This window comes from Apium graveolens, chromosome 6, assembly GCF_009905375.1.
Source record: "Apium graveolens cultivar Ventura chromosome 6, ASM990537v1, whole genome shotgun sequence".
Classification (NCBI taxonomy): Eukaryota; Viridiplantae; Streptophyta; class Magnoliopsida; order Apiales; family Apiaceae; genus Apium; species Apium graveolens.
The window spans coordinates 26,380,789-26,395,119 of record NC_133652.1 but is presented as its reverse complement, the minus strand read 5'-3'; the positions used below and the strand labels follow the sequence as shown (position 1 = coordinate 26,395,119).

At 41.2% G+C, this 14,331-nt stretch overlaps 1 protein-coding gene across 1 annotated transcript; it reads right to left on the bottom strand.

The window, feature by feature from the left end:
* Nucleotides 1–3,162: 3,162 nt before the first annotated feature.
* Nucleotides 3,163–4,584, bottom strand: LOC141664816 (uncharacterized). The gene is made up of 2 exons (XM_074470770.1): nucleotides 4,080–4,584; nucleotides 3,163–3,974 (listed from the first exon to the last, which is right to left on the bottom strand). The coding sequence occupies exons 1-2, from the start codon at nucleotides 4,582–4,584 to the stop codon at nucleotides 3,163–3,165; spliced, it is 1,317 nt and encodes a 438-aa protein (XP_074326871.1).
* Between the last annotated feature and the right edge of the window lie 9,747 nt (nucleotides 4,585–14,331).

Here is a 14,331-nt window from a genome sequence, read left to right as displayed (position 1 = left end):
CGGTCAATAAGAAGTTTCGGTTGGTCTTCTTCGGGATTGCCCCTGCACGAGGCCTTCTTCATTCTGTATTTGTTTGTAAATACTATCGTGATTGAGGCCGAAGGATCATGTCCTTTTCTAAGATTGCCCCTGGACAGGGTTTCCTTCGGACCTCTTTAATATCACACGAACAAGGGAAGGGCGAATGATACGGGCTTATCTTATGATTTCCCCTTAAGGCCCTTCGTTCGCCCTTTCTACGTGCAAATTAAATAACAGTAGTGTAGTGAATGATGTTTTAGTTTTGTGGGATTGCCCCTTATGATACATAATTCATTAACAAATTTGTCGAAGGCGGCGACCGGAGAGTTTATCGTCTTCGAGGTCGCCCCTAGATAATACTCAGGCGGTCACGGCTTCGGTACTTAATAAAGAAATGTGACAGAAAATGCACCTTTCTTTATAATCGAACTGCTTACATTCCTCATATGAAATTCAAGTACAATCTTTAACTTTTAAAGAAATTTCTTACTGATAAAACTTCCGAAGTTGACTGGCGTGCCAAGTGTTTTTGATTGCTTCGCCCGACAGTGTTTGAAGCTTGTATGTTCCAGGACGAATGACCTCGATCACCTTATAGGGCCCCTCCCAGTTAGGCTGAAGCTTTCCTTATTTGCCGACATAGATGCGGCCAGCTCCCTTAGGACGAGGTCCCGACTCTGAAAGTCCTCTTCTTGACATTGGAGTCATAATGTTGTGCCGCTTGTAGCAAGTATTTCATGTTCCTTTGGTGGGCCGCTTCTCTTTCCTCCTCTAATAAGTCTACGTTCGCCCTTAACCCGAAGCTATTAGTTTCTACATTGTAGGTCTCAGTTCGATATGATTCCAAACCTATTTTGACTGAAATCAAGCCTTCGGTTCCATAGGCCATTCTGAAGGGAGTTTCTCCCGTTAATGTCCTAGGGGTCGTTCGGTAGGCCCATAAGATCTAAGGGAGTTCTTCCGCCCATCTTCCTTTAGCTTCTCCCAACCTCTTCTTTACTCCTTGAAAGATTACTTTATTCTCCGCTTCTACTGCTCCATTCCCTTGCGGATGGGCGACTGAGCTAAACCTCTGTCCAATTCCGAAGTGGTGCAGGAAATTACGAAATTTGTTTCCAATAAACCGGGTTCCATTGTCAGAGATGCAGATCTTCGGAATCCCGAATCGGAGAATAATTTGTTCCAAGAAGAACTTCTTTGCTGCCACTTCGGTAATGACAGAGAGAGGTCGGGCTTCGACCCACTTGGTCATGTAATTGATGGCAATTATGCAGTATTTTTCCCGCCTCATACTTTTTGGGAGAATGCCCACAATATCCACGGCCCACACGGCGAACAGAATGGGACTTAGCACCAAAGTCATCTCTTCTGGGGGTTGTTTTGGGACAGTGGCGAACAATTGGCACTGTACACACCTCTTTGCATAGTTGCTTGCGTCGGCCTTCAGGGTGGGCCAGAAGAATCCATGTCGGAGAATTTTAAAGGCGAGGGACCGACCGGCCAGGTGCTCGCCGCAAATTCCTTCGTGCACCGCCTCAAGAGCCTGTCATTGTTCTTCAGTGTTTAAACATCGTAGAAGGGGTTGACTGACTGATCGGCGATACATCCGCCCATTAATGATTATGTAGCTCGACACTCTATATTTTATTTTTAGCGCCTCCCTCCGGTCTGGAGGTAGAATGCCTTACTCCAGAAATTTCCTGAGGGGGGTCATCCAATCGCTCCCCTGGTGAATCTCTAGACATTCTTTCTTCTCGATCGAAGGCATCTTGGCTTCGGTGAGGTAAATAGAACCAGTTAGGTTCAGTGTCTCGGCCGAAGCTAGCCTGGAAAGGGCGTCCGCCCGAGCATTGTTCTCCCTGCCGATTTGACTTAGCTCAAAGGTTTCAAATGACAAAGAAGCATCTCTTACCTTGGCGGCATAGGCTTTCGTTCGGGGATCTCTTTGATCATATTCCCCCGTAAAGTGTTTCACAACCAGCATGGAGTCGCTGAAAGCCCTTAGATGCTTCGCCTCAAGGCTTCGGGACAGCTCCATCCCTGCGAGGAGTGCGTCGTACTCTGCTTCATTGTTCGTCAAGGGAAAGTCGAATCTTATAGCCTGGCATATCTCGAATCCTTCGGGGCTGGAGAGAATTAAGACGGCCCCACACTTTTTTCCGGCTACCGACCCATCTACAAAAAGTTTCCACTTCCCAGGGATCCGAATTAGCTGTTCGTCGGGTGTAAGATCCTTCGGTCCTGAGAAGGTGCACTCGACCACAAAGTCGGCCAGAGCTTGAGCCTTGATCGTCGTCCTGGGGACATACTCGAGATCAAATTCCCCAAGCTTGATGGACCAAGCCACGACTCTTCCTGAGGCTTCGGGCCTTGTTAAAATCTTCTTCAGAGGTTGACTGGTGACAACTTGAATCGTTCGGCCTTTTAAATAGTGTCGCAATTTTCGGGAGGCCATAACCAACCCATATGCGAATTTTTCGGCATCGGGGTACCTTGTCTCTGCATCATTGAGGACATGGGACACGTAGAACACAAGGTGTTGATTGCCTTCGAAGTTTTTAACAAGCACCGCCCCCAGAGTTCTGTCGGACACGGCTAGATAAAGCTGGAGGGTTTCCTTCGGATCGGGCCTCATCAAGAGTGGTGCCTTTGTAAGATATTCTTTTACTTCCTCGAATGCCCTTTGGCACTCGGGCCCCCACTCAAAATTCTTTGACCTTTTGAGCACGGCGAAGAAGGGGAGTGCCTTCTCGGCTGACCGGGAAATGAAACGCCGAAGGGCGGCGAGCCGGCCGGTCAATTTCTAGATGTCTCTGATGCATTTAGGAGGTTCCATATTAATGACTTCCTTGATCTTCTCTGGGTCCGCCTCTATCCCTCGGGCGCTGACCATGTAACCAAGAAACTTGCCACTGGAGACTCCGAAGGTACATTTGTTCGGATTGATCCTCATGTTGTTTCTCCGGAGCGTTTCGAAGCATTCTTTTAAGTCTTCGGCATGATCTTGGAACGGTGATTTCACAATCATATCATCCACATATGCCTCCATGTTCCTTCCGATATGCTCTTTAAAGACCTTGTTTACCATTCGTTGGAATGTGGCTCCAGCGTTCTTCAGTCCAAAGGGCATTTTATATAAGCCTAAGTCCCCTTCGGAGTTATGAACGCTGTCTTGGGCACATCCTCGTCATTCATAACAATTTGATGATAACCAGAAAAAGCATCCCAAAAACTAAGTACCTCATATCCTGTCGTGGCGTCTATCAGTTGGTCGATACTGGGCAAGGAGTAGTGATCCTTTGGACATGCTTTATTGAGATCCGTATAGTCCACGTACATCCTCCACTTCCCATTTGACTTCTTGACGACCATCACGTTGGCCAGCCAGTCGGGATATTCAATTTTTTTGATAAATTTAGCTTTCAACAGTTTTTCCACTTTGGCCTCTATGACCTTCTGTCGTTCGACTGCAAATGTCCTCTTCTTCTGCTTCACCGATTTGGCCTCGGGCTGCACATTCAAGCAGTGCTTTTCCGTCTTGGGATCCAAGCCGAGCATGTCTTCCGGCCCCCAGGCGAACACATCATGGTATTTCCGAATGACAGCTATTACCTTCGTCTTCAGATCTGCCCCCATATTTTTTCCAATCCGAACCATCTTTCCCGAATGGCCCGCGTACAATTCCACTTCCTCGGTTTCCGCTGCGGGTTCGGCAATCGGGCTCGAGAGGTCGGCCCTGAATTTCTCCAACTCAATATTCAATATTTCTCGGCTTCCGCTGGGCTCGGATTCAGCCCGCTTCCTCTTTCCAATTCCGTCCGGCCCTTCGTATTCCTGATCCTTCTCAAGATCTTCCAGCATTATGATTCGTGCAGTTTTCTGATCGCCTCTCATTTCTCCTACCCCTTTCTCAGTTGGGAACTTGAGCTTAAGATGGGGTATAGACTCTACCGCTTCAAAGGTTGACAAGAAAGGCCTCCCAAATATCGCATTGTACTGGCTTTCGATCCGAACCACGTAGAACTATACTGGCTTCTCAACAGTATATGGAAATTTACCTAGGAGGACTGGGAGAGTAATTTTTCCTTCAAACTGAATGGGATGCCCTCCAATGGCGTAAAGGGGAGCCTCATTGCAGGGCTCTGGCTGTTCTCCGGCCAAGTTCATCTTGCAGTAGGTTTTGTGGAACAGTATGTTAGCCGAGCTGCCGGTATCCACCATTACCTTCCATATCTTATTTTGCCCGATGATAAGATTGATGATAAGAGGGTCCTCGTGTGGGCGAATGACATCCTCATAGTCTTCTGAGCTGAAGGTTATGGGCATATGGTGCTTCTCCTGTCCGAACTGATATAGATGGTACACTTGTCGGGCATATTTCTTCTTGGCTGTCTTACTATCCATATCCAGGATGCTGCCTCCAGATATAGTTTTTACTTCGTTCCTTATCCAGTCCCTTCGCTCTGGCACCTCGGCCTCTATCTCCTCCTCCTGATTCTCCCTCGGCCCAAGCCTATCTCTCAGATCTCGGACGAACTGATTAAGTTCGCCGTCTTTGATCATACGCTCAATGAGCTTTTTCAGGTGATAGCACTCATCGGTGTTATGCCCCTTGTCCCTGTGATAGTCTTAATATTTATCGGGGTTCTTCTTGTGGTTTGGGACATTCATTTTGGCGGGATGGACGAATCTAGGTTTTCCCTTGATTTCATGGAGAATCTTGGAGATCGGCGCATTCAAAGGGGTGAATAATGCCGAATCTCTATCTCGTCGCCGTTCGGCCCCACGATCCGTTTCTTTTCTTCCTTCTTTCCTACTATCCCTTCGGTCAGCGCCTGATCTTGAGCCTTTGTATCTGCCGGCTCGCTTTGATCGGTCATCCCTTCTTGAATCCTTATACCCCCAATACTTTCCATTTTTCGGCGAATGTTCTCGCCTCTCATATATATATATATCATTCAGGAATTTCGGGGGAAAATCATAAAGAGATGAGCAAAGCTTTTTACCTTTATAGGGGTCCAGCCCCGCCGTTAAGAATCCCATCGCCTTGATTTTGTCCAGATTAGTGACCATCCCAGCTTCTTCCTTGAACCGAGCGAGATAGTCCCCCAACTCTTCGTTCGCCCTCTGTCTGCAGTGGATCAGGGCTTCAGTATCCTTCGCCTTCTGGCACAGGTGCGAGTAGTACTTCAAAAACTTCCTCTTCAACTGTTCGTAGGATCCAATGGATCGGGGCTTGAGGGACTTGTACCACATCGAAGCCGGCCCCTTGAGATAGTTCTTGAACATTTTGCACAACATGATATCATTGTGGCCCATCCCAACCATCAGGAGTTCGTATTTTTCACAGTGGTCTTCGGGGTCTCCTTTCCCATTGAACTCGCTCATCTTAGGGAATTGCCTCTCTTCGCCCGGGGGGTCGATATTGCTCAATTTCTTGTGTCACGACCGGTTCTCTATCGGCCCTCCTATCGCCGAACAGGGCCTTCTATAGGAGATTGAGCCTGAGGCGGGATCCATCGAGTTCCTCATCCGAATCAGAAGAAAAGAGTTGATTGGTCCTTTTCCTTCGGGGATGCGAATCAGAGTCAGGTTCATCTTCTTCGTCATGCACCCGACGTTCTCTTCTATCCTTATTCGTTCTACCGGGCTCGTCGGACCGCATTGCTTCACGCAAGGCTCGTTCTTGCAATTCAATCTCCTCTCTTTGAAGCTGCAGGGCCTTTAGCCGGAGCGCGTCAGCCTCTCTTCGCTTCGTTCGGGCTTCTGCTTCCTTGTCAGCTTGATCAGTTTTGGCCTTGCCCTTCTCCGCGGCCATTTCTGCCCGGATCTTTAGGAGTAAGGCCTCTTCTTCGGGAGTCAATGTGATGACCCCATCTTCGTCCACTCGGGTGGATGGTTGTCCTTTGTCGGAAAAACCAGGCGGCAGTGAATGCTCATGAATTATTTTTGTCATGTTCTCGTTCTCAGCTTGTAACTCTCGTGTTTCCCTATTAGGTCACACACACTGTAGAGGGGGTGAATACAGTGTAAAATACAATCAAATCGAACTTTTAATATTTCAAGTAACAGAAAACAAACTTTATTGAAACAATAAACTCTGTTACAGTATGGAACTGTTACCTCTCAGTGATGAACAAATATCACGAGAGCTGCTAGGGTTACAATAAATAATCTTCTCGAATATGATAACACTTATAGTGTAAACCCTATGTCTGTGTTTATATACTACACAGTTACAAGATAATCGCTAATTGATATGGAATATAATTCTGCTTACTAAAATATATCAATCATATATCTTTTCTTCCAAGTATTCTATTCTTCATAGAATTTCTTCTTCATGCATATCTCTTCTTATGTTTATATCGATCTTCTTTCCTTTAATCAGCTAATGTCCTTATCTGAACGTCCTTCAACACTTAAGTTCTGATATCCATCTTCTGATGATTATCTCCTGATAATATAAGTACTGATATCCTTAAGTCCTGACTTCCAGTATAAGTACTGATTCCCAGTTAAGTACTGATTTGTCCTGTTAAATAAGATCTAAAAAACTAAACATAAATCATATTAGCCATGACATTATCAAATATATCTAGCAATCTCCCCCAACTTGTAAATTAGCAAAATTTACAAGTTTAACAGATATTTGATGATGTCAAAAACATTAAGTACAAATGCATGAGAATTAGACTAGATAACTACAACTTACAGTCCTTAAAGCTTTACCAATCTTTAATTTCTGATAACAACTTCAGTCTGTACAAATATTAGAATTTAAGCAGTTGTAGATCTTTGACTTGGCTTCATCTTCTGATCTCTCTGATGTCAGGAGTTGTTCTGAGATAGTTCTTCAACAAACATCTCTCAGCATATCTAAGTTCATCAATCATTCTCCTTTTAGCATCTTTAAGCTCTGCATTATCTTCACCAATTTGAAAGATTGCAGCCCTGAGATCATTAATCTTTGCTTTTCTTATATCCTGATCCAGTCTGATCAGATAAGCTTTATCAGACTCAAGATTGAATTCCACAGCCCTGTACCTTAGAAAGGTAGTTATAATTTGAGCAGAATTGGGCTTCATTTCAACTATATCACCCTTGTGATCTCTGTACTTTGGAACATATGTGTTGTCAGACTTAATAGAATAAAGCCTTTTCTGTCTCTGAATCTGATCCTTCAAATAGTTTGCAGCAATTCCTGTCAATCTGTCATTCACTTGAAGTAAAAATAGTACATGCTCCAATTCTTCAAAATACTTCAATAGAATGACATTTTGCCTTATATGATAAACCCTACCATCTGTCATGAAGTACAACAAGATGTATTCTTTCAAGTAGGTATGGTAAACCATTTGTACAGATTCCAGTTGATTCAATCTCTCCGGAGTTGCTCCAATACCTGGTTCACTCAAGGAAGTTGGATCATTGGTAGTGTTCTGTATTCTTCTTTCATCAGCACTTCCCAATCCACTTTTATCTCTTGCTTCCTTTCCAGTAACTACTCTAGCTTCAAAACCACTTGCAGCAGTCTTCAAAGGTTGAGTCTGTTTTGCTTTAGTGAATCCTGGTAGGAGTGTCTTTGGTCTATCTTCTGATATCAAGTTAACTTGAGCTGTGTCAGAGGTTACTTGCTTCTTTTGAATATCAGAACTTACAGTTTCTTGACTCTGAACAACTTGAGCCATGTCAGAGGTTGTTTTAAGAACTTTTCTTGAAGTCAGAGCAAGATCATCCTTTTCATCAGTGATTTCTTCATTCTCAGGAGGCACATAAACCTTGATAGGTTCACCAACCTTTTCTTTACCCTTAGATCTTGGATCTATCTGCGGTTGTGATTTAGCCAATGTTGCTTCAGTATGTGTCATTTCTTTGATCACAATGCCTTTGAGTTTTGGAAGCGGCTTTTTACCAGAAGCTTCAGATTTAGATGTGACTTTCTCTGATTTAAGTCCGGCTTCTTCTTCCATTAAACTCTCCAAGTCCATTCCTGGATTTTCCTGAAGAAATAACTGTCTTGACATTTCTTCATCAAGATCTAAAAGTTCATCAGAACTTATCCTTTTACCAGTAGCAGAACTTATTCTTTTCCCAGTATCAGAACTTGTCCTGTGACTTGTGATTTCAGCTTTTCTTGATGTGAAACCTCTACCTTGACTATGACCTTTACCCATTCCAGAGCTTCCTTGATCATCCTTTTCATTATCCTTCCCTTTCAGTGTCTTGTCAGTCTTGCATTTGGACTTAATTACTTTTCCCCCTTTTTGGCATCAGCAGGAAGTAGAAGAGAGACAAGCAATTCCACTGAGGCTTGGATTTCAGTAAGTTGAGATTGCTGAGAAGCTTGATTTGTCAGAATATCATTAATCTGAGCTTGTTGTTTCTCTTGAGTCTTCTCAATATAAGCAATCCTGTCAAAGGTAGGTTGGAAGAACTTTTTCTTATCAATCTTTTGAACTTGTTCCTGTTTAATGAATTCTTCCTGAATCTTGTATAGCTCGGCATGAGTAGTTGAATGAAGACCTTGTAGATGTTTAGTACTCAATACAGTGACTCTAAGCTGGGTTTTGAAATCATCAGAATTTAACAGTTCATCGGCCTTAGTCAAGTGCTCAGCAAGATGCTTTTCATTTGGAACACAGGAAACTGAGTTCCATTCCTTAGTCCACTCCTGTCCTGTAGGAGTTTCACTCCAAGGCACTGGTGCTTCTCTGGTAACAAACTTCTTAACAAGTTCAGACTTAAGAATAGTTTGTTGAGGAGCATGTCCTGAAGGACCTGCTGCATCAGCATCTGCATTTGGAGCAGCATCACCAGTATCTCCAGCATTTGCAGCATCAGAACTTACAGAATCAGTATCTTCTGATAAAACAACAGTGTGAGTAGCAATGGAGGCTTCAGCATCCTCTAATTGCTGATCTGGGTCTAAGTTCTGATCAACAGCCATATCCTGATGCTCACCTAAATTCTGATCATCAGCATCTAGATGCAGAGAAGGTGTAGTAGATAACTCTGGAGTTTGAACAGCATCAGTAACAGGTGTTGTTGAAGGATTAGTTGCTGTTGGAGCTTCTAAGAGAATTACTTCAGGCACAACCAAATTTTGAACATCAATATCAGCACTTGTGCCTGGATCAACAGGAGATACAGATGGTGTGTTGACCTTTTCAGAAATAGCTTCCTGAGATGGAGTGGATGAAGAAGAAGTGACTTTAACAAATTCCTTTTCTCGTGAGATCAGAGATTCCTGATCCCCTTCCTGAGTTGCTACTTCTTCATCATCTGAAACAGGTCTTTTTTCCCTCTGTTTCTTGTATCTCTTTGTAGATTTGGATTCCTTGGGAGTTTCAGGAACTGTCATTCTTCTAAGCCTCTTGAGAAGCCTAGATCCCCCAATTCAAGAATTCTTCTGAGAAGTCACTTTCTCAGCTTGTTTAACAACAGGTTCTGAAGAAGGAACATGTTCCTCAGTATCAGATTCATCTCTCAAAGCAATCTTCTTTTTCTTTTGAGGTGTTTGAGGAACAGTCTTTGTCCTCTTAGGTTTGGAAGATGAAGGCTTCACAGTAGGTGCTGAGGATGAGGGTTGAACGGTCTGTGAAGTGGAGAGATAGGATTTGATATATTGCCTGAGGGTTGGTTGAGTAGAATGAGTGGTAGGTGTTGATGGTTGTTGTGGTGTTTGGATGGTTGTTGTTGGTTGGACATCAGAATAAACAGATTTATAAGTATCAGGATCAGCATTTACTAAGATCTGTTTTACAGACTGAGGAATCTGTAAAGGTCTAACCACTGATTTCTTAGTGTCAGCATTTATCAGGTCATTAAAGTAACGTTTTGCAACCTTAAAAGGTGGAGTTGAGGAACTGACTAATTGAGGTTCATCAGTACAAAAAGTATATATAAGTTGAAAGAATCTAGCAATGTAAACAACATTCCTATCCTCTATCATCCTATCCCCAATAAAACCAATTATAGCAGTTACAAAATCAAAATGAGTTTGGTTTATAATAGCATACCCGATGTGCTGACTCATAATAGGGATAACATCAAAATTTGAACACTTGTTCCCAAAAGCTTTAGTGATGCAGTCGAAGAAGAAGCTCCATTCTCTTCTGACATGAGCCCGTTTCAACTGCCCAAGCTTTGCCAAACTCTGTTCATACCCCAAATTAGCCATTAACTCCTGAAGAGCTGATTCCTCTGGAATTGAAAAGGTACATCCTTCTGGGAGATGTAGAGCCTTGCGTATTGTACCAGGAGTGACTGCATATGAAGAATCACCCACTTCGAAAATAATACTGGGAGTGCCATGTGTACCACCATTATCAAAGTGCCCAGTCCGCCAAAATGTCAGAACTTGTTGGCTTGAAAAGACTGAAGGCTGGGTCAATGCATACCCAATCTCATTGTGTGCAAGAAGATCTGGCACAAAATGCAATTCAGATGGAGCTTCAGCATGATCAAGAATTGCAGCATAGTTATTTGGAATAAACTTAGCTCCATCGATGATTAAATCCTTAGGTGCCATATGAAAAATTGAGATTTAAGAGTGCCTGTTAGGTGTTTGAGAAAATGTCTGTATGAAAAACCAACGTGAGAAGAAGAAATAGAGTAAAAGCAAGTAGAGAAAAAGTATGAAAGGAAATAAAAGATTAAAAAAAATCTTCTCTATGTCTTACTTATACTCTTGTAAAAAAAAATGTAACCGTTGGACACCTGTCAGACATGCAGTAATAACGGATAGTTACTGGGCACGAGAAAACAGTAATCATTACTATACCACTTGCCGTTTTTCAAGGAGAAACCGTTCCACTTACCCAGATATTCCATTAATCAAGGTGAAACAGTTTTAATTCAAAATTGAAACTGTTCCCACTTATTTAATTATTTTTTACTGCAACATTAATATTCTGAAAATAAATCAAGTGAAAATGATCAAAATAAATCAGATGAGTAAGTACTGATAAAGTAAAATCAGAACTTAAATTAAAACAGAATTTATATGGTCATCAGAATATGAATAATTATCAGGATTTATCAAATGCATTACAAAATATCTTAGAGACAAAATCTTGATACAAAAATAAATTTCATTAATATATCAAGAGAATACATTCATGAAATTGAAATTACATCAGAATTTATACAAGATTTCCCTAAGCTGCTAAACCTAACATCAACAACCTTAGTCCTAGCTCAAGAAGCAGGTCAAGGCTGATGATGAAGAAAAATAGGAAGAAGAAAATAAATCATTTCTTCTTCCTACTCTCGACAAACAGAATGGCGAGTCGAATGATTCGCTCTTGCTGGCGGAGAGCTTCCAGCCTTTCCTCCTCCAATCGCTCCAGATGGTGATGGTAATCCATATAGAAGAACAGGAGGTGGGTGAGTACCTCCTGGGGCACAGAGTCCCATATTTCATCAGGAATGGCAGTGACGTGTCATTCCTGCTGCCAATCGGCACAACTTAGCTCCATATTGAAGGTTTCGTAGTTCAAAAACATGTTGTATCTGACCATGGTGTTTTTGATAGAAAAAGTATGAAGGTAAGTTTGTGAGAAAAGATTTAATGGGAAGGCTGTTGTGGAGTGGTTGCTTATATAGGCAAGAAAATGCCAGGAGACACAAAGAAATTTAATGTTGACAGGTAGAATTAATTCTACCTCGTCTCCCCAGACTTGGAAAAAGAAAAACATTCATTGGAAAGAGAAAATATGGTTTAATGTGCACAAGAAGCAAGTAAAAGTTGACTGTTCAAGTACGAGTACAACTAACCCTAACCATAGTGACTATTAATCTTCCACTTCAATATATACTAGTTTGAACCGAGACTGTTTCCAAATTTTATCCACAAATAAGTCAAGTAAAGAATTAGACTGTAATATCAGAACTTAGACTTATATCAGAACTTAACAGTCATCAGAACATAATTTCTTAACTCGAAAAAGAAATGCCTATCTTAGTAAGTCCTCTCACAAATTCTGATTTATATTCTTCAGAACTTAATCATCAGAATATGTAATGAGAACGTGTCATCAGAATTTGTGCAATGTGACACAATGACTGTTCATCTAAAATAACATAGATCACCACAGTAATTTTCATCATTCATATGGAGTGATTAGTGTGTGCATTAAGCTAAATATCAGACAAAGAGTAAAGTCTGATTCACTTCAGTACATCTTAGAAATAAGGCATAACTAACACTTTGCTAAAGAGCTGTCATTATTCTGAAACCTACTGTTGAATGAGTTCATGCATGAGTCCACCTCAACTATTGTGTGCTAATTTTATGCATCTTTTTGAATTCCATTTTACAGTGGCTTCTCAGTGTAAGTGAGTCACGATTGCTCATCAGAATTTATTCTATTATCAGAGTATTTCTCCAGTAATCATATAGTGTGAAAAATCACCAAGAAAATATTTTATTTGCTTTTCTGATGCATATTACTTAATACCAGCAATGCACTTGGGTCTTCCCTTCCACATTTTTACTCTAGATCTCAAAGGAGTACCTGATTCTTAATCCTTGATTCTTTTGCTTTTTCTTTTGATAAGTGAGGTTTATCAGCACTTAGTACATTCAACAGATTTACTAGCATCAGAACTTAACAGATGAGTAGCATTATTCTAGTTTGTGACTTAGTAATAAGATAGATAAAGTAAACTCAACTAAGCTCAATTATCAGAATTTGATTGTGTCAATAGATTTCCACAGAAATAATTACTTCTTACATGGGATCCCTTATTTATTGAAGACTACTAGTTCAGCATCTAGCATAGTTATCCTCATAGGATTGAATAGTTACTTAAACAGACATATCACTTATCAGAGTTTAGAAACATATTTCAGACAACAGTCAGTACTTAAACACATTTGTCAATTAAGCACATAATACACAAAGAGATTAAATTCTGTAAATACTGATCATAAAGTCTGATATAACAGAACAAAACTAAGCAGATTTAGAGAAAGAACCTGAAACCATTCCAAGTTCATTTACCAATCTTGTAAAAGTGGCTTCACACAATGGTTTTGTGAAGATATCTGCTAGTTGTTGATCTGTTAGAACAAAGTGCAATTCCACTGTACTTTCATCCACATGTTCCCTTATGAAGTGGTACCTAATGCTGATGTGCTTTGTCATAGAGTGTTGAACTGGATTACCTGTCATAGCAATAACACTTTGATTATCACAGTAAATAGGGATTTTGAAGTATGTTAACCCATAATCCAGTAACTGATTCTTCATCCAAAGAATCTGTGCACAACAACTTCCTGCAGCAATATACTCTGCTTCTGCAGTTGATATGGAAATTAACTTTTGTTTCTTGCTGAACCAAGAAACCAATCTGCCTCCAAGAAATTGGAAGCTTCCACTTGTGCTTTTCCTGTCAATTTTGCAACCTGCAAAATCTATATCTGAGTAACCTATTAGTTTAAAATCTGATTCTCTGGAATACCACAATCCCAGATCAGCTGTTCCCTTAAGATACTTGAAAATTCTTTTCACAGCTGTTAAATGAGGTTCTCTTGGATCTGCTTGAAATCTTGCACAAAGATAGGTAACATACATGATATCAGGTCTACTAACAGTTAGATAGAGTAGAGAGCCAATCATACCTCTATAATCAGTAATATCTACCGATTTACCAGTATCCTTATCCAGTTTTATTGCAGTGACAATGGGAGTGGATACACTTGAACAATCTTGCATTCCAAATTTCTTCAGCAAGTTTCTGATGTACTTAGTTTGACAAATAAAAGTGCCTTCTTCATTCTGCTTGACTTGAAGGCCCAGAAAATAGCTAAGTTCCCCCATCATACTCATCTGATACCTTGACTGCATCAGTTTGGCAAACTTCTTGCAAAGTCTGTCATTTGTAGACCCAAAAATGATATCATCAACATAAATCTGGACCAGAAGTAAGTCATTTCCATGGTTGAGGTAGAACAGTGTTTTGTCTATAGTCCCTCTGTTGAATCCACTTTCCAGAAGAAACTGAGCTAAAGTCTCATACCATGCTCTGGGAGCTTGCTTAAGTCCATAAAGTGCTTTATCAAGCCTGTAGACGTAATCTGGATGTTTGGAATCTACAAAGCCTGAAGGTTATTCAACATATACTTCCTCTTCCAATTCTCCATTGAGAAAAGCACTTTTCACATCCATTTGAAAGACAGTAAACTTCTTGTGAGCAACATAAGCCAAAAATATCCTTATGGCTTCTAATCTAGCAACTGGTGCAAATGTTTCATCATAATCAATTCCCTCCTGCTGAGAATATCCTTTTGCAACCAGCCTT